Source organism: Calidris pugnax, unplaced genomic scaffold, assembly GCF_001431845.1.
Source record: "Calidris pugnax isolate Ruff unplaced genomic scaffold, ASM143184v1 scaffold196, whole genome shotgun sequence".
NCBI lineage: Eukaryota > Metazoa > Chordata > Aves > Charadriiformes > Scolopacidae > Calidris > Calidris pugnax.
Window position 1 is genome coordinate 3,440,023 of NW_015091042.1, and position 26,109 is coordinate 3,466,131.

General features: G+C 37.8%; 1 protein-coding gene across 1 annotated transcript in view; it reads right to left on the bottom strand.

Moving 5' to 3' along the window:
• ADK (adenosine kinase) overlaps positions 1 to 26,109 on the bottom strand; it is a 296,855-nt gene that overhangs the window by 58,853 nt on the left and 211,893 nt on the right. The window contains exon 7 of the mRNA XM_014956157.1: positions 20,178 to 20,348. Within this exon, the coding sequence (XP_014811643.1) occupies positions 20,178 to 20,348 (171 nt within the window). The remainder of the gene's footprint in view (positions 1 to 20,177; positions 20,349 to 26,109) is intronic.

Genomic DNA, 26,109 nt, shown 5'->3' on the forward strand with positions numbered 1-26,109 from the left:
TACCTACCCTCTTAAAGGATTATTCGCAAATTCCCCTTGCTGCCTAGATAAACATAAAAATTCTGAGGGTTTTTTCCTGAGAAAGAATATAGGAGAATGGAAAGAATCTAAATAAAAGCTCAACTAGTTAGAATTACTTATTAATGTTTTCTAATTATAACACAATGAAGAGCCTTTTTTGATCCTTTTACATATTTTGCAGTCAATGTGGAAGCCATGAATAAGTTTCCTTTTTTCTAATTTCAGACTTCATTTTCCTTTGGTGGCCTCTTATCAGTTTTAGAGAGTCCAAACGGTGGCACTGCTACATAAAGCTGGAACCTGAACCACTCAGTCTCTACCTCCAATTCAAGGAGCTTGGGAGGTTGGATCAAACTTCCCAGCTGAAGTAATTTCCTAACTCTTCCCTAAAACTCATACAGACAAACTTAACACCTAACAGCACCATGTCAGCTTCCCTACCCAGCAAAGTGAGATTCCTTCTTTGCAGGAAAAATGCTGACACCACACGATGCGAGGAAGAAGAGATCAACCATGACATGAACATGGATGAATTTTACTTTTGCGTCTTCACATGGACTTGCTAATGGCTGGCTCCATGTGTTGACATGTTTGTTCAATAATTCATGTGCCCTGCTACTCTTTAGTTAAACACATTTTCAAAGTAAGTTAAACAGGAACAAACCACTCCTATTCCAGCAGAAGATTGTCCACAAATGGACACAATACAAATCTCAGTTAAAGCTGTTGTGCTTAAAATAATGCGCTCGGTTCAGATTAGTTTTCCTGTATAGTCAAGTCTATATTAAAGCAGAATTAACTGAAATGGTGGATTAAATCCACAGTCCCACAAACTACTTTTCTTTAAATATCTGTATTCACAGTTGTTATATGTATTCAGGTTATTAGAAGACAAATGTAATAGTAACTTGAGTGTGACACGTATGGTATGAAATAAGGGGTGCAATGTCTTAGTTTGAGCAACACAGAACTTACTTCTCTTTCAGTAATTTAACTTTTCAGTAAAGTCTCTTCTAATGCTTGGGAAAACTGTACTTTTAGAAGACGCTAGTGTCTGAATTTGTGAAAATATTTACTTCATAGCCAGCTATGGTATGTGGGTTTCAAGGTCTCAGTGTTTTCAAGCTCACCAGGTGCGGGGACAAGGAAGGGCGAGACCCGGGCACTCAACCCAAGCTGCCAACAGGAGTATTTCATACCATGAATGTCACATTCAATATAAATTAGAAAGTTTGCTGAGGAGTTCTCTCTCTCCTTGATGGCTGCGATCCTGAAAACTTCACTCACTCTGTCTACACACGAGAAAACATAACTCAGCTATAAGAAAGAGAAGCGTAGATCTGTGGTAAAAGATTTTTCATCTTCTATTTGTCCACTGTCACAAGTCACATCGGGGTAGCTCACCACTGCCCCAGGGGTTAATGCTGATCTGGGATATCTGGTACTTGGCTACTCAATTCTATTGGTGTTAATGAGCTGCACCCCAAGGTACACAAAGTCACCACCTAAATTCTTCATAAATTTGCCATTTCCAAAGTAGAAGCAGCAAGGAAAAAACCCACTTTTTGCACTGCTATTTTATATAACAACAACAAGCTGCAAATAGCCAAAAGATGGCTTTGTTTATGAGTTCACACTTAAAATCAGAGAAAATGTCTTCCTGAATACCACACATTATTTTCCCTGGAATGTTGCATGTAAGTACCAATATTTCACAGAAAACTAAAGGTTAAGTATATACTAGTGGAGTCTCTGCTGATAGAAGCCAGTGAAGCTTTTCCTTCAGCTTAGTGGCAAAGGATTTACAATACTAGGGATGCTAGCGACCTGAGATCCACTTGCACCATAAAACGTTCTGTAAATCAATGTGTTACTGTTTGTTTAGAGAAGTGTGTGACACTCTCAACTTCTACTTTCAGTACTTGTGCAGCAAACAATCACAGTTCAGGTGGCATATGGGTATTTTGTATTTCAGAACTAGCGAAGAAATCCTGTGACATGGTCATTGCTATGGTAACTATACTTTTGTAGTGAACATTGAAGTAAATAGGTACATAAAACATGTATAAGTTGTCACTACGTAAGTTACTGCTGCCCTGGAGCTGCAATAATTTGCTTCCTTTAAAATCGTTAAATCTAGCCATAAATACTTGGTATCTCACAATGTCCCACTATTTCAATAAGATGACAAGGCTCCTCTTACATAATATAGTGCAAACACATGAGCAGATTGATTTATCAAGAAAGGAACTTTTTAAAGAAGTAATTTATTAGCCTGTAAGTAGGAAAGTATGAACAGGCTTCTGGCCTGCAGGAAGAAGGATGCCATCACTGAAACCTGGTGGCACGGAGCCCATGACTGGAGTGCAGCTCTCAGTGGCTACAGGCTGTTCAAAAGGGACAGGCAAGGAAGGAGGGACAGAGGGGTTGCCTTCTTGTCCTGGTTTCAGCCGGGATAGAATTAATTTTCTTTCTAGTGGTTGCTGTGTTTCAGATTTGGTATAAAAGGAGTGCAATAATGCATTCTGTTTTAGTCGTTGCTAGGTGATGTTTATACTATCCAATGACTTTTTTCAGCTTCGCATAGAAGCTGAGAAGGAACATAGACAGAACAACGAATGGCCAATGGAATATTCCATACCATAGATGTCATGCTCAGTGTATAAATGGGGTTGTTGGAGAGGCAGGAATCCATGATCACTGCTCAAGATGGGCTCGGCAACCAATTCACCAGGTGGTGAGAGTAACTTGTGTTGCATTACTTTATGCTGTATATTCTTTTACCATTATTATGATTATTTTCCTTTTCCTGATATTTTTCTATTAAACTGTCTTTATTTGAACTCACAAGGTGGTGGGTTTTTTTATTCCTTTCCTCTCTTTTTCTCCCCCTTCTCCCTACCCTTCTGAGGGGAAGAACTGCGCAAGCGGCTGCATGATCCTAGCTGCCAGCTGGGGTTAAACCCACAATAGCTCTACATCAAGAAATGGATAGAGTGTAAAGAGTTGTTTCTGAAGAATAGCCATGAGCAGGTTGAAAGCCCATGGGTAAGAATAAGAGACTGAAGCCACATAGGGAATCGTGTGGTTGGTGTCTACTGCAGGCCACCCAATCAAGGGGAGCCTATTGATGAAGCCTTCTTGCTCCAGCTACAGGAGGCATCACGCTCACATGCTCTCATTCCACTGGGGGTCTTCAATGTTTTTTTATAATAAGGGTGGTGAGGCACCGGAACAGGTTCCTCGGAGAGGTGGTAGATGCCCCATCCCATCAAACATTCAAGGTCAGGTTGGATGGGGCTCTGAGCAACCTGATCTCCTTTAAGATGTCCCTGCTCATTGTAGAGGGGTTGAACTAGATAATCTTTGGGGCCCATCTCTGGGAAGTACATTTTCAGGTAAAGAGCTCCATCTGATTTCCTCAAGCCTTCCCTTTATTCTTTGTCTCGTCTCCTCAAATAACTCACCAACAGAATCAGAAAAGAACAGGCTGGACCCTGCCCTCCTTTAGAAAACAGCAGTAAACTGCAGAAAGAGGTTTTGGTCTCCTTTCATGCCCTGCTCTTCATCATAAAGAATGTTTGGCTTAAGGAGGTCCTCCTTTTGTCCCAGCTGACCAATATAACACAATTGTTAGGGCTTCACACACAAACTTGTTTTGGAGCAGTTAAGTGCAAGCTTAACACGTAGCTTAACACAAGCTTCTCACACATAGTGATGATGACCTGATACTCAGAGAAGGAAACCACAGTTGTCTTCCAATTTAGGCAGTGACTGTAACCCTGCTGAGCAGATAGCCATAGGGACCGGTCTACCCACGGCACAAAATGAAGGAAGGCACTAATAGGTCAAGTAGATCCCTTGGGACCATTTCCTTGGGTTAGATTACATGTATGGCTCGGAAGTCTTATGTTCCTGAAAGAAAGGAGACAGTGTTTTGTGACAGCTGCATTATATCATCATATCAAATGGATCAGGACGGCGTGAGACTGGAAGGCCCACACAGTTATCAGTGATGAGGGAGACACAGCTGAATAACTCTTTCACAGAACATATACAGTGTATGTCCAGTGACTGGACGAACATCAACAGATATCTTTTTAAACTAGAGAATCCAGCTGCTGCAGCAAAAAAAAACCAAACCCACAAAGGTGGTAATGATATTTTGCTGCAAAAAAACCCCAACCAAACCCACAAAGGTGGTAATGATATTTTATGTATGAAGAGAAATCATCCACCTTAATGTATCATTGATGTTCTGGTCATGTCTCTAATGCCAATGTTAAGTTCTGTTTTTCACTTAAAGCAGGGATTTGACCTCTGTTTACTGTGAGAAATATTGTATCAAGACCTTGCATGCTTTGAATGTTCTGAGCGTGTATGAGAACTTCATTTATGAATCCATTGGCAAGTAGGTCCTTTACCACAGACACCAACATTGGCTGTATCCCAAAGGATTTAAGAAACACATTGTAAGTAATTATCATTTGAAATTTGGCATTCAGGCTGTATTTAAAGATGGAAATTTAAACTACCTTATTGATGATTGTTTTACCTAATTACATCTGGAGGGACTACAGCAGTGCAGGTAGCTCTAATATGGGATTACTAAAATGCTAGTTACCTGTCAGTCTTTGTCTAATGATTTTATAGATTATAACAATTAGCAGTGGAGAAAAAGCTCAAGATCTGTGTTCTGGCTCCTTACTTTTAGATTGACTGTCTAAATTACATCTCTGTTTAAAAATCATGTGGTCACACCTCCTTGGGCCTCTTCTTTAAGATATCCCCCATGTACCTGCTGCCTTAGCCCCACTGCGCAGAGGGAACCTGAGACAAGACTGAGAGGGGAAGCACATGGAGTGAGATCTCCCTCTTCCTCTGGCAGTGAATTCCTTGGTCAACCCAGGCTGTAACGTGCACCTTCACATTAATGTAACTGCAAATCACCACCACCTTAAGGGTCTGATTCATTAGTCATGCCCTCATTTCATTATGCTGCTCTGCTGATAGAAAAGGTGCACAAGTACAGGTTAACAGGTTGCTGCACTGTGGCTGTTTTTCTTATGCTCTATTATATTTATAAATCTGTCCTTAGGAGTCAACATCAATACAAAATGATTTAAGGTTGATACTACTGTAAAGAGACAACTTTTGCATGGTTGTGTAATCCTTGGGTTTCTTGTTTGAAGCCCACATATGACACTTTAAAAAAGCCATAAAAACAGCAACAATAATAATAAACAATAACACCACCAATAATAATAACCCAGGACTAAAATTTACATCAGGTCAATATACAGTTAAAATCAGGGTCTGAAGCAATACCTTCAGTATTAAGAGCTGCAAGTAAGCTGTAAGAATTCTGAATTCCATAAGCAGGAATATAAACTCAGGAAACTCAGGGTTAAGTTTATATTGAAAAAAATCCCATTACATTAAGATAAAAGATAGGCAAGCAAGTTACTCAACTCCTATCTGTCATGATACTAGGAATATAAACATATATGAAAGAAGCCCAAAGTCCTGAAAACATAATTCCCAGCTAATCCAGCACCATAAACACTAAAATATTTAAGTCATAACAATGGATATTAGACAGTTTTACTACAGGGTACCCCATAATTACTACTCTCAATAGCAGGACTGAGAAGACACCTCCCCGAGACACAGCTCTTTCATGGCTCTTTTGTGCGGACAAAGGACCAAGCTAACAAAGAGTAACCTATTTCTCACAAATTTAGCAATACTGCCATGTTCAAGGCCAGTGCCACAATACAGGGAATCCCAACCTCCTTTCCCTTTGCTCTCCTGCATAAGATTTCGGCATAGTACAGTTAATAATGAGTGTGCATTCTTAGCCCACAATCTTTTACTCTGTTCTGCTAGAATTCAACAGTTGTTTTAAAACATGGGGACTGCTATTAAAAGTTGCTGGAAGTACTCATGCAGAAAGCTGAAAAGATTGACAGTGAATTTTTTTACTTATATAGCAAAGACTAATTTGTATTTTACGCTGTTTCAGCAGTCTTTGACTGTTTTCTTCAAAATCACTGGCTCAGTGGCACCATATGGAGCATGTTGAACTTAAGATACCAAGAATGTGTCCAAGATATATCTCACTCCAGTGTGTTAAAACATTCCACCCTGCAGCTGTCATTATAGGAATATAATTCATACCCTAAAGTTTAAAGAAAAACAGTGTAGCTTACTATGCTTACAAAAATACAAGATTTTTTTGGTTCCAAGTAACGGTCAGTAAATGAAGAACAGTTAATCTTAAATACTGCTTTCTTAAATATTTAAAATTTTAGCTGATCATGAGCTGCTTTAATTCTGCATGATATTTAAGACTGAAAACAAAACAAAACAAAGCAAAAGAATTACTAAAAAAAGCCCTATAGTGAAGGGTCTTGTATATCTAGACTTAGCATAACCCATCATTACTTTTTTCATTGACTGCATTTCTTTTAAAAATTGATATATGACATTACAGGGCAAAAAACTTAGCTATGTTTTTGGTAATGGCACTGTGCAAGTGTATGATCACTGTTATGACATTTCACCTCTCTCTGGTCTCTGGTCATCTCTGGTCTCAAGTCTTTTGTTTGTTGTCTGTTTAAAATGTAAATTTCTCAGGACAGGACATGCCTCTTGCTCTGTTTTGTTCAGTGTATAGTACTCCAAACCCCTTCTATAAAGTTAACTGCTCTAATAATAAGGGTAGGAGATAGGCAAGAAAAAAGAACACATGATGGTTTCTTAGAAAAGCTGTCTTGGGATAGACACATTACTCAAATGGTCAATTCACAAGCTAGTAATGCAAACTGCCTTAGAAAAGGATCCACAAAATCATTTTAACATGCCAACCCATCATATATTCTGTACATGACATGTCTCAGAAGAAAACTATTTTAGAGAATTTAAAATTTTTATTGATACAATTTTTCATATGCCTTTGTCTGTAAAGTCAGGAAGTTGTGTGAGGCCCAGGGGAAAATTTTTTAGAAACCTTCTAAGGGCTATCCCATAATAGCTTATTGAAAATGGTAAACTTGTATGTAAGGCTTAATATCCTGGAGGCGTTCAAGGGCAGGCACTAAGTTCTGTGCATCTTGTGGGGAAGCCAGGGATCTCCCCTCTACAATATTGTCAATCTTCCATTTACTGCCATCCAAGGACCAAAGACACTGGTGCAAGCCTGAATGTTGCATGCCTTATGTCTCTAGCCAGTATAGTACTGGGGAGGCATTTCATGTTTGCAGGGAGATTCCTGGGAGCAGGAACACGGAGAGGGTTTTTAAGGGCTGGCTGCGGTAGTTCAGAGCACAGAAGCTGGCTCTGATGAGAGAGAACAGTAACTACACTCAGAAATAAGCACCGCTGAAGAAGACCCTGCTATACCATCCACATAGCTGAGACAGGCAGCATAAGATCCATAGAAGTGATTGTAAAATGTGGAATTAAAATAGGAAAACATTGCACATTCATACCAAATTTGCACCCCAAGCTGTTGCTGTGTACGATGTGTTTGATTCCGGTAAAACAGAATTCAAGAAATATAGAAGGAAAAAAAAAAAAAGAAGTAGTTAAGGAAATGTTATGAAAAGGTAAGCGTCATAACTTGTTATGATCTTGATTTAAATTAGTAACATGGTTTGGACAGATAGTATAGACAAAATTAGTTACATTTCAAACAGTTTGCAGGATAAGTTGGATATATTACAAATGTACTCTTGGGAATTTTATCTACATGAAATATAATTTTTCTTATTCATTATCCTGAACAAGGATTTATTGCAAGAGGTCTTATTAATAGATGAACAAAACAGTAGCACTGAAAACAGTTTTTCAGTTCTAAATGAAAAAAAAAAAATAATTAGCTAACTTCCCACATGTTGTATAAATTGTAAAATAAGAGAGTTCTATTTATCTGGCTAATGTTTTCTTGAAAGAAATATCTTTGTTCAAGGACCACAGGACTGGCCATAATGGATCAGATCAGGAATCTAGCAAGCCCAGGACTCTGTCTTTGGAAAATTATTGGAAACTTAAGGAAACTGAATGTTTACAGAACAGTCTGGTTTCCTTTAAACTCTCATTAAAGAGTTGACTTTTATCGTGAAAAATAAGTGTTAGAGGACATTAACTATGGATAGCTGTATTGTCTAATTATCCAGTACTCCCCATTCACCTAAAACTCAAAATCATTACTATGTCATTGAATAGACATTGAATTTGTGGGTTTGCTTTGTGTTTCATTATATGACACACTATTCTAGAAATTGTTACCTTGAATAAACGACGAGAAAGAATGTCTGTATAATCTACCCCTGAATTAAGCATCTTCCTGGCATGATAACATTCCTCATTAACCTATTACATATTCTTCTCTCTAGAACTCTTCAAGTGCCTTCCAAACCAACCAACTTCTGTTACTTTGTGTTGCAGTGTTCTATACAGGGTGCTTTCAGGTTCCAAATAACAAGAAAGAGAAACTCTTATTTAAGAATAGTAGAGGTGAAGCTTGGTTAAAAAGAGGTAATTGACATTTAACTTCCCACAAAAACAACTCCAGTGGAAGAGGTGCAAAATGAATAGGTATGTTTTCAGTAAGGTCTGTTACAAGAAATACCCCTCCCTAAAATAGTTTATATCTTTACCATAAATGAAAAGATAACTTTGGGATAACTTACGTTGTCACTCCCATGCCAGTTTATAGATTATCCCAAGAACACAACTGACGATGTTAACACACTAAACGCTTTGATCTCGATTTTAGCTTGCTCTACCTGAAATACATACATTGACCTCTCAGTCCTGGGACATGAAGTTGTTCTTTGAAACATGAAAGAAACTCATCTGCAACTAGAGTTAATATGGACTCCTGAAACTTATGGTTTCCATGGTCAACTTTAAATAACCCTCCTATCAGTACTACCCTTCAGAATACTCATACGTGTGTCCACCAACCTCTCAAATAACATGTGTACAGAGATAGGCTAAAATAGGCTAGCAAAGGGCTGTGTACTTCTGCAGTTCTTTTCACCACTTTAGATTCTAGAAGAAATGAATTTGGTTCCAGATGATGAGCGTTCTTTTTTGAGCACTTAGATTCAGTAGTTTGACTCATTATCGTAATTCGCATCTACCAAGATGCAGCTACATCCATCCAAATCTGGCATTTACTTTGATGTTCAAATCAAATGCATAGTGTTTGGCAACTATACGTGCAGAATTTAAATTGACTGATCCATTTATCTGAAACTGGTATGTGTCCAAGACCACTCACAGATGTATCTACTGGTCTAGTAGAAATTCCAACGAGAAGAAAAAGACATGTTAATCATAGCTGCTCCAAAATGATGAATATATTAAATATTGTGTGTGGCAAGGCCATCTAACTGCCCATCCACATTGGCCATACATGTGTCACAAAAACTTCAGGTGAACTGATGATGAAAGATGCCTTCAAGTCCATGAAATTTCAGATATTTTTCCAGTTGGAGGAAGATCCTCCTTTCAGAGCAATCAGAACTGTCCCAACACCACAATTTATGGCTAAAACTTCATTTCACATTAAGAATTCCAGTTCTTTTAAAAAAGAAAGAATGTCACAGAACCTGGAGAGGTCAATAGTCTGACTAGACAAGATAAAAATGCCCTGGTCTCTCAGAGGAATTGCAGAGCAGAAAGACACGTTGTTAAAAGACATCCTGAAGAGGACCTAATTCTGTGAGGTCTCATACCCGCCAGGAACCAAAGATACTGCTATAGCTTGGCCTCTCAGAATTACAAAAATAGTATCCCTCAGAAGGACAGCCACAGAGAAGGAGAAATAAGCAGGCTGTTGACTGGCACCTGCAGACTGGCTTAGACTCAAAGGACAGTAGTATCAGAATGAAGCAGCAGAATTTCTCAATAAAAGCAGTGGGTTTCCCCTGAATCAAGATCCATCTATCTTGGGCATCAGAAAAATTGAAAATAAAACTCCTAGCTCCAGAAATTTTTGGGACATCCTCAAGTAGCCTATTACACTAGCTGTTACCTTGGTAACAGCAGGGCAGTTTGAAAAGCATCATTAAGGACAGATTAGTTGAGGATCCTAAGAGCATCCCATTGGAATGTGTATGACTTCACCATTGCTTTCAAGTGAGTTTCTCAAACAATAAAGGTTTTTTCTTACTGCCAAGGACAGCCCATGGCCTTACGGAGCGGGGACAACCAGCTGGTTCCAAGCCAAGCCAGAAGCAGATTTTGATGGGTGCCTTCCTTTGCGAGGGTGCTGAGGAACCCCTCCTTAGCTGTGGCTGGGAAGAAGAAACTTTCTCCTTGTGAAACTGCTGCCTCTGAATGAAATAACTTGAGGATGAATAATACAATTGTTTGGGACGTCAATATTTAAACAAATGGTCTTTTAAGTCAAAATATGATCACTAAACCTCAATGTCAATATTTAAACAAAGTTTAAGTCAAAATATGATCACTAAACCTCAAAATACAGCATAAGGAGACACTTTCATGTGGCTGCAAAATTATCACGCAAAAGCTGTTGTAAATGGAATGGCTTACTCTTATAAATAAGGAAAGGTTTTGGAGATCAAGTAATACTTTTGGGAAAACCATGGATGCTTTTATGTATCTATTACATGTTACGTATTTTAGGTATGCTGGAAATATGTTTTTTTCTATTCCTTTTCCAAGCTCCTTTCATAGCTTTTGACAACTCTTTGAAAAATTATTTAGAAATTAATAAAATACTTTTGCAACCCTTACACATATTTATGACCCATTGCATACGCTTCATAATACAGTGCACGTTTAGCTTTCTTTTTATTGCCACTTCTAGGAGGGACAAATTACGTTTTAATTGTATAATTAGTGAATTTAATCAATAAAAATGCCAAGTATTATTAATTCTAATGCCTTAAATCTAAATCCTAATTAAAAAGTATTTTAATCAATAACAGTTTAGCAGAAGTCAGTTCTAAATACCTTCAAAGCATATGTCAATGCATAAAGGAAAAATCTTTTTGCGTTGTTTCCTAATGCATAGCATCTTTTCTGTAGTCTTAAGGAAACATCAGAGGGTTACACTTATTCCTATCAAATCTACAAACACTAGGAATCCCAGTAACAGAAGATTATATAACTAGTTGGAAAGAGGAGAGGGCTCAAATGCTTTGTTTTGCTCTTCATTGTTGAAGAAAGTCAGAAAAATGAAACTACTTAGACTTGTAATCAGATGTGAAACTCTCTTGGCGGAATAAAAATATTGTTTGAGCTATATAAGCAGGATGAAGGAAGGTGTTGATTGAGAAAGATAACATGAGAAAAGAAACAAGGTTGAAACTGTAGTTTTGGAAAAATAGTGCTATGCAGTAATACAGAAAAATATGTTAATGCAATAAAGATATTGCCAATTCTATTCCAAACCCCCCAAACTATGTTTTCAAGATTATTTCCTTATAAAAGTTTTAAAAACAAAAATCAAAAGCTGCTCTAACGCAGTTTCAATTTACTTTTGTACAGCTACATGTTCACATTTTGTATGTATTTTTCTTCAGTATTAAAATAATTACTAAAACATTTGCAATCATACAGACTGAAAAACACAACTACTTTCAGTCTCTGCACTTATTACATTATATTGCATATTTTTGGACCTTGTTCTCACCAAGAAGTCGTCCAAAGCTGAAGGGGAGTGTGAAGCTCAAGGGCAGCCTTGGCTGCAGTGACCATGAGGTGGTGAGGATTGTGGAGGTCACGATCCTTAGGGCAGAGAGGAGAGGGCACAGAAACTTGCTACCCTGGACTTCAGGAGAGCACAATTTGGCCTCTTGAGGAACCTGCTTGACAGAATACCACGGAGGGAAGAGGGGCCCAAGAAAGCTGGTTAATATTCAAGGATCAACTCCTCCAAGCTCATGAGCAATGCATCCCAACAATGTAGAAGTCAGACAAAACCACCAGGAGGCCTGCATGGATGAACATGGAGCTTTTGGACAAAATCACACAGAGAGGAAGCCTACAGAGGGTGGAAGCAAGGACAGATAGCCTGGGAGGATGACAGAGAAATTGTCCCAGCAGCCAGGGACCAGGTTAGAAAAACTAAAGCCCAGACAGAATTAAATGTGGGCAACAAGGAAGGCTTCTACAGGTGCATCAGTGATAAAAGGAAAACTAGGGAAAATGTGGACCCTCGCCAGAAGGAAAGAGGAGACCTGATATCCAGGATATTGAGAAGGCTGAGGTACTCAGTGACATTTTCCCTCAGTTTTCATCCACAAGTGCTCTAGCCACACCACCTACATCACAGAAGGCAAAGGCAGAGACTGTGAGAATGAAGTACTGCCCACGGTAGGAGATCAGGTTCAAGACCATCTAAGGAACCTGAAGGCGCACAAGTCCATGGGACCTGATGAAATCCATCTGTGGGTCCCGAGGGAACTGGCAGATGAAGTTGCAAAGCCACTATCCATCATATTTGAGAGGTCATAGCAGTCCAGTGAAGTTCCCACTGACTGGGAAAGGGGAGACATAACCCCCATTTTTAAAAAGGGAAAAAAGGAAGACCTGGGGAACTACAGGCTGGTCAATCTCACCTCTGTTCCTGGCAAGATCATAGAGCAGATCCTCCTAGAAATCATGCTAAGGCACATGGAAAATAAATAGGTGATCGGTGACAGCCAACATGGCCTCACTGGCTATATCTGTCCCAAATAAGGCTTGAAATGTTGGTGACACCCAACATGGCCTCACTAACTGACTATATCTGTCCCAAATAAGGCTTGAAATGTGGAATTATGGAATAGACCTTAGCTGGATTGAGAAACAAAACTTTTATTACAGCCTATATATTTTACCTGCATTGTTATGCCCAAATATCTCTGTGAAACTGAATTGTTCCAAATTTACACTGATTTAAAGAAGTGTTTGTGAATGTTTCTGCCTTCTTATCAGCTATATAACTAAATTTTATTTATACTCTAATTTTTGAAGGTCTTACATTATTGATTTGTATTATATGTTTTTGCCCTAGTACTGATTACTGAAAATGCACATGCAGTTCACCTTTAAAAGGCCTTCAGAAACATATATTAGTATGAAAGCCAAATTCTGCAAGTCCTTTCCCCAGTCAGTTGAGTTTTGTCCTGAATGTATCCAGCAGCTGACAACATTTCAGGACACTAACTGAAGAAAAAAATCAGAACTTGATTTTGCTTGTTCCTGGCTCTGCTCTTGCTGTATGACCTTGGGCAAATAACCTCTCAATTGTCCACCTGTAAAACAGAGACAGGACTACACACCCACCTTATTGGTTTATTCTGAGCTTTAATGTTTATGAAGTGTTACGAGAGGCTCTGGGAAGTGCTACAAAGTGAAACGGGTTATCAATCATCGTCAGGAAAACACAAGCTGCTGAAATAGGGTGAAATCTGCCTTCCCTCCTCACAGGACATGTTCTGTCTTGTGCTGTGTTCTAACCAGTATTTGTCATCTTAAAAGTATCTCAACACTGCATAGCATAAGGAAGGATAAATATCCCTAAGCATTCTGAGAGACTACCAGAAGTATTTTTCATTTTAAGAAGTGAAGCCTGTTGTAAAGTATATGCTTCTCTTCTAAATACCTGCTTGTTTTCCATAACAGGAAAAAAGAAAGCCATTTTTGAGATAGGATTCCTAAATTGCTTAAATAGCTAGACATTAGCTGAAAGCAGCACTAAATATCAATTTAAATACTTGGCTCTCAATTTTCCTTTCATTCATAATGTACTAGGTAAACTATACTAAAATAATTACTTGCTTATTACTCATGAATTTCAGTGCAGCAGCTGAGACAATGTAGATAAATAAGATGATTAATTGAAACAGAATGAATCACAACAAAATATGTTGTTGTATAAGGTATGATTAACTCCACAGTGATTCATATCATTTCAGATAACAGGGCTTTTATCAAAGACGGCTGCAAGGTTGGGAAATGATTTAAAAGCATTTCATCTTAGAGAGCCACTGCAGTTCACAAGGGAGGGAAAAAGGGAGAGGAAAAAAAAAAGAGAGAGGCAGAAGCAGATTCAGTGTCTGCAGCTGAAATAGCCTTGGGCTGTTTCAGCATCCTTCCCACAGCACATCTTTACAACACGCCATTGACATTATCAACCTCCCTTGTGCTAAAGAACCTCTCATTTTCCAGTTGGTCACAATTTATTAGATACTCCAGTACTGAGAAAGTTAATTCTATGAATTAAGCAGCAATATTACAATGCCACAGCTTTCCTATAATTGAAAACACAACACCTGCACCAGGAAAGAAGTGTCAAAATTCTACAAAGACATCAAAGAAAAATAATATTTATTTTTCCTCCCTTCAAAATTACAATTTTTAATTCCCAGGCTCCCTCCAAAGATTGTGCAGCAACCTTAAGTGCAGGATTTATAAAAAGAAATTGCTATCTGTTTACTGCAGTTTAGAAAAGCAAACAGCAGCAGCAGCAGCTGACCTTAAAAACCTCTACCTGTTAAAATAGAAGAGAAGATGAGATGTCTCCTTAGTAAATTTTTTCCCATGTGCATTTAATAAACTGGGTCAGAATATCTGACTACAATTTTTAACTTAACTGTAGACTCCCTGTAGGGGACTGTGCAAACCTCAGTCTCTCACTCAGCCTACGAAATGAAGGTAATGCCCTCACCTGTGGGGCAAGTGTCTGAGAACTTCTGAAAGCAAAATGAAAAGGAAAATACTGGCATATAAATTGAAATGCAAAACACTGACACCCAACCTAATTTCATTTAAGATGATTAATGTTTCTGAAAACTTAATTCCAAACGAATAAAGATGTAGAAGCTGAAGGTAAAGGTTGAGCTCATAGGGAAGATAGCCTGCAAACAGCTACTGACTGAAAATATGGACCTCAATATGGACCAGTTCCAGTAACCTAAAAAGAAAGAATCAAGGTTTCTTGAGGGCTCTTCACATAATATACATCCAAGTTAGCAATACAGTAAAATGAGCCTCTTCAAGATACTCAGTTTCAAATACGAGCTAGTATTTGCCTTCTACTAATGATTTCAAACATTCAAAAATAATTCTAAATGCTTACTTGAAAATACTTCAAATAGTAACAACAGTTTGGTGATATTTATGGCGTGATCAGCCATCCTTTGCTATGTTCCTTACTTGGGCCCATCTGATACAGAAGAACAGACTGAAATGGTTGTCTCTGTTCCGTTATTTATTGAAAGTCAAAATGTATTTCCCTTCCTCCACACACCAAATTACATCTGCCACCCGATTTTCTCCTGTCTCTTACCTCTTAATCATTTCCTCAGAATCAGACGATTCACCAGTGGGAAAGGACATTCAGGTAGTGTGGAAAACTACCCGTTAGGTCTATAAACGGTAGGAATTACACAGGTGTAAAATCAGATCAATTCAGTTATGCCATTATGAACGCACACTAATTTAAAAAGAACCACCGTGAGGCCTATTTGTCTTACCAAAGTGATTATGTCTCATTCAAGATTGTTGCGAGCTGTGAGCAGATTCCTAAACCCGCAGGTATCAGTGTGGTCCCAGATGATAATCCAGCAGAGGAAATTTGCAGGTGGGACTGAAGGTTGTCCACAGTGTCACATCTTAATGTAATATATCACAGTATGTGCAGTGAAGTTGTTTACAAAAATGTGTTATAGGTTACAAAGTGGGAATAGACCAATTTGTTTGGAAACTGTCATTTAGGTGTAAATCCTAGTGTGTTGAACACAGTCTTACGCCAGAAAACTTAGCAGCAGTTCCATTCACTCCCCTGGTTAAAATAAGCACAAAAGTACAGACTGACTGCAAGGTCAAAATTGGGACCATGTTAACCACTGTTATCAGTTTTAGATTTACTGTTTTTCCTTATCATTAAAGAGAATTTTCCATGTCATTAAAGAGACTTGCCTTTATAAAGGTTCTTAAAGGCCGTGTCCAAACCACATATATTTCTACAGATGTTTATATGAGTATTTCATACCTCACTTGAAAATATTTTAAATTTAGCAGGCACAATGTACCATTCTGGTATAGTTGTAAGAAGAAATGGTGACAAGACCTGTTTGATATCTTATTGCATACAAAAGCACCAACCTTTTCAAAGCTCAGGATGCATAACTCCAGAACCACCACTAAAGCTATTGTTATTGCTTTTAAAAACATAGAAGTCTTGCATGCAACCTCTTTTCTTTTCAGCACATTTGTATCACCCTAGCATCAATCTCCCAATGAGCTTGCAGAAGCACCTGTCTTTGCAGAACTTCAGCTTACAATCCTGTAATTAATTTGTTCAGAGACTGGTTGTTTAGAAGTAACAGCTCTTTACACTGGAGCGGAAGAGGATCTAATTCCCAAGAATAATTGTTGTCTTCGTTTTATTATATTCGTGCTTTAGAAAAATCCACGATATCTCTTGTACATAACCTCCTCAACTTTTACTGAGCTCTTGTATTGTTTGGTTATGGCTTCTGTTGTAAAGCAACAGATGAGGAGCTCAGCACGTCTGTAATTCTAAAGTTTCTAAAATCTAAAATTTCTCAGCAATGTCCTGCCTACACATAGGAAGAGAACCTAGATGATCTTTTTTACCCCATTAATATCTTAATAAATATTCCTCTGAGTCATGAATGACTGCCATACGCAGGGATGAATCATGTGAAAGATTTGGAGTGTCCCTTGAATTCTGGAGATGTGCTCAGAAAAGAAACTGCCATCCCAAAATACGTAGAGCATTGCCCCCAGAAGTTGTCCCTTCCCTGAGGAGGTGCCCATTGAAACCCACATCTTTTGGGGAGGCTGGAAATTCAGTTCAAATTTCCATGCCTGTTATTGACTTTGATGGGTCAAGTATATCAGAGATACCAAGCTTTAGCCCTAGCTGGGAAAGCAGAAAGAGGTCTGGGAAAGAAATATATGCAAATTTAGTCTCTTTTACTTGCCTCGTATAATTATTGTGTAGGAAACATTCCACAACTCTGTGTAGAGATGTAATTTTAAAAGCTTTCACTCCTTTGACCATTCTGTTACTGAAAGTTACTTTGAGTTGTAAAATATGTATTCTAAGGTGAGCTTTTACAGATGAATTAAGCAGCAACTTGTGACAAAGCAGTTATCATCAGGAGATAATTGACCTTATTTGAGAGTTAAGCATCCTGAGGCAAAGTAGAGTGTGCTTAATCCTAGCAGGTTAATTATCCAGTGATTATGGTAGCTTGGAAGGTATTATTGCTAAGAACCATTTGCAAAATGACACTATTAAAAAAACCTTAATTTAATAAAAATTAAAAGCAATGACAATAATCAAGTTCTCCAGTCATGTATTGCTAGATAATGACTGCAGAATGGCCGTAATTGGTTAGCAGCAATGAACATGTAATTATTCCTATTCTGAATGTTCTGTACTAAATTTATTATATGAAGTAGAGTTAGTAAATATCAGAAATCCAAGAGAGGATGTTTGGCTAGTTATAAAAGGGATTTAAGCAAATGATCAAAACACCAGTGGTCACTGAGTTAATGCTGAAACTGATACATGCACTGAGTTGTTATCCCAGAGTTCAGTGTCGTCACTGCAGCGAAGGGTGTGCTGGCATTTACATTCTAAACTAGAACATTTATTCCGAGAGGTTTATAACTTGCCCATTTTAATTACCATCTGGCTGAAACTTGAAATAACCAATCTCCATTCAGATGTAAATTTTTAAGTAGAAGATGTAATTTAAAATCACTTTACCAATTGTTTTTTAGTTTAGGAACGGCAGCAATTTGGAATTTTGCTGCTCTTGGATGTTTTTGTATTACTCAAAAAATAAACATCTCAGTGCTTAACAATAAAATTGTATTGGTCTATAATGTGGAGTGAAGATAAATATAGGGAAGAATAAAAATTGTGTCTAAGAGTATTGTTTGTACTAATAAAGTAACAACCACACTACTTAGTATGCCTTGCTTATATGTTAACTTATGCACTTGCAGTATTTAAGCTAGCAAAACTGATGGAAAATGCAGCAAAAAGAGATCACCATAAATGTGCAAAAATTTGTTGTTGGCCAGATGAAGTGGTTCATTGCCCATCAAGGCATTCATAAACACAAAAAAATCCTGAATGTACTTGTAGACGAAATAAATATAGCAGAAAAAAAACCACCAAAAAACAAAGAAAGAAGCTACTAGAAGGCAGAACGTGTCAGAATGAGCTTCTCTTGAGTTTTGCAACTACTCTTTACCACAAACCATATGCAGAGAGCAGAAATAGTGACAATCACAAGATAGAGCAGCTACTAAAAACTAGAAGGACGCCATGCCAAGAGTGTGGTTTCAAGTCACACAAAAAGACAAGGGAACAAACCACTGCAAACAGCATTTCGACAACTCAAAAGCAGCAATGGGCAGAAAGCAGAGACTAAAAAAATGACCAAAATTTCAACTGATTAGCGTAAGTAACAAAGCATAAGAGGCTGCTACTCTGTAGTGTGTGTGTATATGTGTATATATATATATATGTATTTATATACATTTATCTCTCGTACTGCCAAATTTAAGGATGATTACTTAAGTTTAAATAGTATTTTTTAGCCTGAAAGACATCAAAATGCTTCAGAAATTATACACAGAAAATGCAGGGAGTCTTTCAACTTTAATACACACAACAGTCCTAGACAATACTTTATGCCAGCAGGTGAATAATACCATAGCAAACTGAAACGGCAGGGGAAATTAAGGTAGCCTGAATATAATTTCTAAAATTGAAATGTCGTCAGTATAGTGGGATTATAAAGTGTGCAATTATACAAAAAGTAACGACATATGTTTTATCTTCTGAAAAACAGCACCTAATGAACCACTGTGATCTGAGTTCTCCTAATAGGTCAATGGGGCAGTATTTATATAAAAAACCAGCAAGGTTTAATCCTACAAGTTTCTATGAAGCCCTCCCACACAAACATTGACTAAACTTGATATTACTTAATCCGTGAAATCTGACAAGACTTTTTGTTGAGATTATACTGCTATTAAATCAAAATATTCAGTAGCATCTTTGTGAGAGATGTATCGTGAAAGACAGAATGAAGTAACAGTTGGCAACAGCAGCAAAATGTCTGGAAAACACTTCTTTTGTATCTTTAACTATAATTAAAAAGGTTTCCCTTATACTACCGCATCTAAAAAACATCACCATTGTCTTAATTTTAAAAATAGTGGTAACAATGCTAGCTCCTAACGTGGATGTGTAGGCAACAGGGTAAAAACTGACTTGTGTTGGTGTAACTCTGTATCACAATCAGAAATAACCACTGACAGGAATAAGTTCCTTTTCCACAATTTTCCTGTACTAATGTAGTTATCTTTAGAGACAAGCCCACCCTTCATTTAGGTTCAAAGGCTTTTATTAACCTTTTTATGCTGAGCAAACTAAAAAATATTTAGGAGCACTTTTTGTAGTGGGGAATAAAAAAAAAAAAAAAAAAGTGATAGCACTACAGTAAGTGAAATTTGAATTCATTTGGTCTATTACCATGGACTTCCAGCCAGAATTCCATGCAATCTGTTTGCCACCTGTTGCATAGCAAAGATAAGCCTTCCTTAGATAGACTGCCAGTCCATCTACCATAAAATCAATGACAACCTTCTAAACCAATTAACCATTTCTTCATTTTCTCCTCCTACTTCTCCCCAAAGAGTCTTCTTCATCACGGAAAACGCTATTAATAGCAACAGTATGGGTATGGAAACAACTCAGAGAAGCTCAGCAGCTCTGTGGTAGCCCTTCGTAGCTTTTCTTCCAGCAGAGAGTTAAGTTCTGGGTGAGTACATCACACAGGTGGACAGCTATTACAAAGAAGCCAATGTGTTGGATATTTCCTCTTTTAACCTAGATTGACTTGTTCATGTGTCTCTACACTAGAATGAGCAAGTTGTAATCCTCTAACAGGTCAAGTGACCTCTTTGGCTTTGACTGAAATATCAGTCCTGTGGCCATGGATTTCGTTTTCTAGTCATGCTTCACACGGTCAGTCTTTCCCTATAAACAACGGAGGACCAGGAGGCACTCTTAGACACAAACAGCTGGGTGCAAGAGAGGCCAACACTTCATTCTCTGTCATAAAACTCACCGTCTCGTTTCCGAAAAGGACGTCGACATAAGGCATGACTTTCATCATAGGCTCTTTGTAGAACTGGCTGATAAATGGTGCAGAAAGATTCAAGCTGAAGATCTTGTTGTTTGCAGAAGCCTGAGCAGCCACTTTTAATACTGCTTCTGGTGACACCGTCAGGAAGAATCCCTGCAAACATCCAAACAAATCAAGATATGTTAGTAATTTCATATTAAGAACCACATGCTTCTATAAGGTCTCTCCCAACCCGCCTTTGCCACACACATGTAAAATCCTCCTGAAAATACTGCCTTTCCATTAAGGTATTATGAAGGTGACAAAGAAACTACATATGCCTAGAATCACAGCCTTCCAAAATTAAACACAACTCCCTACCTCTGCATTCCATGTAGTACACTTTCCCATGGCAGCTAAGACTAATGTTCATATTTTAAAAGGCAATATATTATAATTCTAAACGCCCCTTTTTAGTAATAGAGTCAATCAGGCTGTGCTGCTTAATTCCGAAGTCCAGTACGATAGCTCTATACACAGGTAGGAGATTAATGAAATCTCTTGCCTGAAAAATTATTACCTTGTTTATAATAAATATGTTGAGTATGCTGTCATTGTAGTGGTTGCTATTGTTTTGCAGGAAAAACCTAGGGGTTTTCATGTTTCCACATATGCATTTTATTTCACCCCCTCCTAAAAGTATTGTTCTTTATTCTGAATATGAACATTCAAGTAAGTATCAATTGTGAAACAAACCAAACAGAACTCAACCAGAAATGACTATTTGTCTACTAAATTGTGAATGCTGATTTCAGCCCGGTATGAAGAACAGTTCAAGGCTGCCATTTTGAATTTAGTGTCGCAGACGGTTACCTCAACCACACATGTTCCAGGAGCTATGGAAAGATCCCCTACATTTTCATTAATCTACTAACTAGAAAAAGGCTTAGTCTTTACACTAATTAAACATTTTTTCTATGTTTCATTTTTATAATCCTAAAAGCAATTTTACTAACTGCTCTCAAAACTCAGGGAATAAAAGGAATTTTCAAGCAAGAGCAGCAAGTGTTAAATTTAAGGCCAGATATAATGTCTAAGGAACTGCAACAAACAATTTTGAGGGGGCTCTGATAAATAAAACACGATCTCAGTCCTGTCTGTAACATCACCACCATGACACTCTAAAAGGTTTAATAGTGAAATAGTCTTATTTTCCAGTTTTTATCCATATTATTATGTCTCTGGATCACAGAGTATCTGTATTTTTATCCTGCATACTTCAGCTAACAGATCATCTTAGGCACTTTACTCACTGGAAAAAATAATATAATGAAGAGTCTACAGATTAAAGACTACTTAGAAACTCTTTCTATTTATTTCTCCTTACTCCACGCTCTCCAGTCGAACAAATACATGACTGATTTCAAAATCTGGGCACGATTCGCTACATGACAATAAAAGGCACAAGAATGCTTTGCGTCTCGTGGAGTTACTCAGTACCTTGAAGGACTGGAAGCCTGTAAACATCCAAGCTTCTTTGCTATTTTTACATTCTGAAGAATTAAAATGAACAGTTTATATAACATCTTGTCTCCATAGCAATCTCTACCATCTTTTCGTTTTTCATTTAATGAACCAAGTTGGGTTCTTTAAAAACTGTTCCAAACACAAAATAAAAACCTTTCAAGGCTAAGATGTTGCCAGCTGTGGGGAAATCGCAGATTGCTGTACAGTGGTCTATGTAAATAGTAACCTGGTCAAATAATTAGGCTTCTTACCAATTTTAGGCTGAAAACTTCATCTGAACTAAAATACATCTGATTGTAATTTAAGGTACAGAATGCTATCCCCGTGAGATCTAACTCAGGCCTGCATCCAACTCCCTTTTCCTTGGAAAGGCAACATAAAAGTACTGAGATGCAGATAGGAGAGCTTGCTTTTCAGATCCTGCAAAGTAAAGGCCAGGAACTCTTTCAGGCTACAGCTCTGTCTCCTGGGTTTCCTAAAAATCACTTCTGCCATTTAATTGCATTCTTCCAAGAGTTTTTTTATATTTTTATTTAAATAACTATTTGACATTAAAACATCTAGAAATTAAGAGCTGTGTGCATGAGAACTCTTGTTAAAACTTTGCCAAGTATAACATTTCTTTGCAAAATAAATGTTGTAGCAATACCGAAAAGAAAGTTGTAGCAGTATAATTCACACAATGGAATTAAAAACGTAGGAAGAAAAAGCATAAAATCTGAACTGAAGAGATCTGGGTTTAAAGAAACCTAATTAGACCCCCCTTGCTAAGTATTTAAATTGAGTTTGTCTCTATTTTTAGTGGAATTCCAGTTACAGCTATGGCCAGTACAGTGACAGGAACCCAGCTTCCTAAGTTTGAATTACAAGGAGGTAAGCCACAGCCCACGCTATTGCAGCGTGCTACAGTTCCAAACAGGAATGAACTCCACTAAACCAAACAAGTTTTCTTATATCTCACTGGGATTCACAACGAAGTCGCTCTGTGGTTCCTCAGAAACACAGTCCACAGGCTCTTGCAGCTCCCACTGCATTTTGTCCAGACAGACACATAGAAAGGAATGTCTAAGTCAACTACTCCAGCCTGCTCTAACAATTAACTGTTAGCCAATATTGAGTGTGAGAATAAGCATAGCTCGGTATCAGTGGCATGAAAGACTTTGTATTTTGCCAGTAAGAAGTCCTATACCCACTACCACGAATATAAGAGGCCTCTCAGAAGTTATTCTATACCCACCTACACACCTCAGTCTACTTCTGAGAGTTTTGGGAACCTTTTTGCCCTCAAAACCCAAAGGTACCTTAAAACAACTATGAGAAAAATATCTGCGACAAAAAGATGAGACGCTTAGTTAACTTCTATAGAGAAATTCCAATAGCCTGGGAAACTTAAGTTGCACTTAGATATGAAATTAAATTACTGTGTATGTATCTATCCATGTGAAAAGAATGTTGTACATACGACAATGTATGATAATTAGTATGATAGAGTCCTTTGGTGTAGACAAACATTTTCCTTGCAGGAGAAAAGAGAAATAAAAAGAAGAAGTAAGAAAAACACATTTGTGCATTGCAGACACATGGCTATGGGAGATACACTAGCTTGTTTGTAACTTAAGAGCTTTTAAAATTCACTATTAAGATGCACTACAAAATCAAGAGAGAATATCATAATAATCTCACCCACTTCTACAATATTCAGAAATTCTTTGATGCACCATTTGAAATATGGCAAAGCAGTGCGAGTACAGATAGTCCTTTAAACTCGTCTTTTTTTATAGACACTAGCATTACTGGAAGGATTTGATGGGTTTACATACAAGCAATTTGTCTTTGCAAGTCTTCTCTCTCATTTTTATCACACGCAGACCCAAAAGGCTTCTTCTGGCCTAGACTAAGCTCATACAACACTAGGTATAGCAGATGTGAGGGGGGGAAAATTAAGGGTGTCAGAAGTGTCAGCAGCACAGAATCAGAGAGTGTTGAAGGACCTCATGAAACCTGAACAACCCTGGCTTTGGTGAAAGTAATTCTGTATAAGGTGTTCTGTCCAAGCTGAGAAGTCTTGCCATCATTTGTTCCCATGAAATAACGTGCTTGCACCGAATTCATCTGGATTACATACATGTAATGTCTGCACAATGAGGATCAAGATAATATTTTTTTAAAGCCAGTATTTCATTAAAGGCGAAACTAAAATCTGTGACCTACTGTACATTTAGACGAATCCAGGCCGAGATGATAACAAACAGCTTTGCAATTTTGGATTTATTATTATTTAATAGCACAGAAGCAATGTTTGCATAAGAACATACAGAGATAATAAAAATTAGGATTGTTTTCAAACCTGCTACCCACTAAAATGCATTTTCCCCTCTCTTCTTTCTAGCTCTTCCTCTTTCCTTGCCACTCCCATGTGCAGAGTGCGTTACATGAAAATAACTATCATATGAGTGACAGGATTTTGAACCATGGTATTCTGAGCTGATTGTGAAATGGCATTTGGTAACAATGTAAAAATCAATAAATCGCAAATGTGAATCAAAATATTTAACTTTCAGAAACACATATACAACAGTCTGCTGCCATTTAAGACAAATTATATTCTGCCAACATGAAAGGAACACATCATTTAATCCAAAATTATTTTATAGCAAGCATTTACATAAAAAAGCAATTATGACGACATCACGCTCTCATCCATCTAAAGGGTGGTATTTTTCAGGCACATGGAAAGTTTGACAGTTAGGTAGTGACAGTCCTGATAAATACTGTGATTCAGTAAAGCCCTACAGAAATCATCTAACTTCAAGTAAGCTGGCAGTTCCAGTGAAAGAGTGAGACTGCTACGGTGCCAAAAGAGCTCGCTGTGTCAAGCGACAGACATAACCAAGTCAGAGCTCTTGGTTAAGTTTCCTGTATTCTGTACACAAAGAGAACATCCAGCCACACACTTGGGCAGAAGAAGACTTCCCTCAGCTCTGCTCTGCCATCGCTCTCAGCTGCTGCTGTCTAGCAGGAATATCAGGGCTTGGAAGGAGCGAAGATGCAACACATGGCAATCCATGGGATGGAGAATGAACCACCAGGTACCTTCTCCAGGGAGAAGAACTTACACAAGGCTTCCAGGTGTCCTTCCAACCAGAAGAGGCTGAAAGACTTTTGCCTTCTATCCTCTGAACCGCATGGAGCACAGATTGGGTACAGCCCATGTCCCACCCACCGTGAGACAAGGCAATGAAATCATCTTCCTTCAGAACAGGAACCAGAAGGAATCTTCTTGGAACGTTACAGCAAAAGCTCTTCATCTCTCTTAGCACTTATGTGAGTTTAAAAGAGCAGGGAACAATTTAAAAACTGTCTCCAACACTGAAATCTCTGAGCATAATCCTTGGAATGTGCAACACCGTCAGGTTAGCACTTACTGACCCCTTACCTCTTCCTCTGAGTTTCAAACATTTATACTCACAAGCTGCTCCTGCTTGAAATTATTTGCTACATTATTTTCCTTACTGCGATGTGACAGCATAGTATCAAGTGATAGAGATATTAAAATACTCAGGATGTGGATAAAACCTCCAGAAATAATTAAGAACCCCCCTCAAATTAAATAAACAACATGACCTTTATTCATGAAGCTGCTTGTGCTTTAAATAATTTTTTACTTTCTCGAGGAAGGACAAAGGCTCTCTGTAACTATCCACTTGGGAAACGTTCAGTCTGTAAATTGGTGAAATGCATGAACATTATTTTAATCTATGTACCTGTTCCTCATGAAATAGGTCATTTAGGAACTTAGAAAGTACCTACACGGTATCAATTGCATTTTGGAACTATATTTTATCTTGTAGTGATCAGCAAGTGGTTACTTAATGAAACAAAACCCGCTGCTTTTTGTCCAGTTCCTCCTGGAGACAGTTGTTTTAAATCAGAAAGCAAGGACAGCAAGAATGCAACAATTTCTCTGAGTAATTGTTTTGGCTTGTTCCTGTATGCATTGTTTATTTTTATGAAAGTATTGCTTTATAACTGGAAAATGACTAAGCTGTAAACTATTGTTTTATCATTCTGAGTGGCCAGTGTTTCTGGTTTTGATAAAAGCCAAGTTTCAAACAGTTTTCAAGTAACATAGGAAAAAACCTAACTGTCAGTAAATGTGCTTATATTGAGCGTGACATTTTCCTCTATGACGGTGCCAACGTGTCAGGAGGAGAGGATTGCTTTCAGACTTGAACAGCTTCTTTGTTGCTGAAGTGAACTCTGATTGCTGCCATATTAGTATCTATCAGATTACAACAGTAGCAGAAAACCTCCAATATTTGACATTATATGTTAAAAAAAAATATTTTATGCATATATTAGCAATTGCACTTTTAGTTTTAAACTATTTGGAAATTGTTTTCAATTC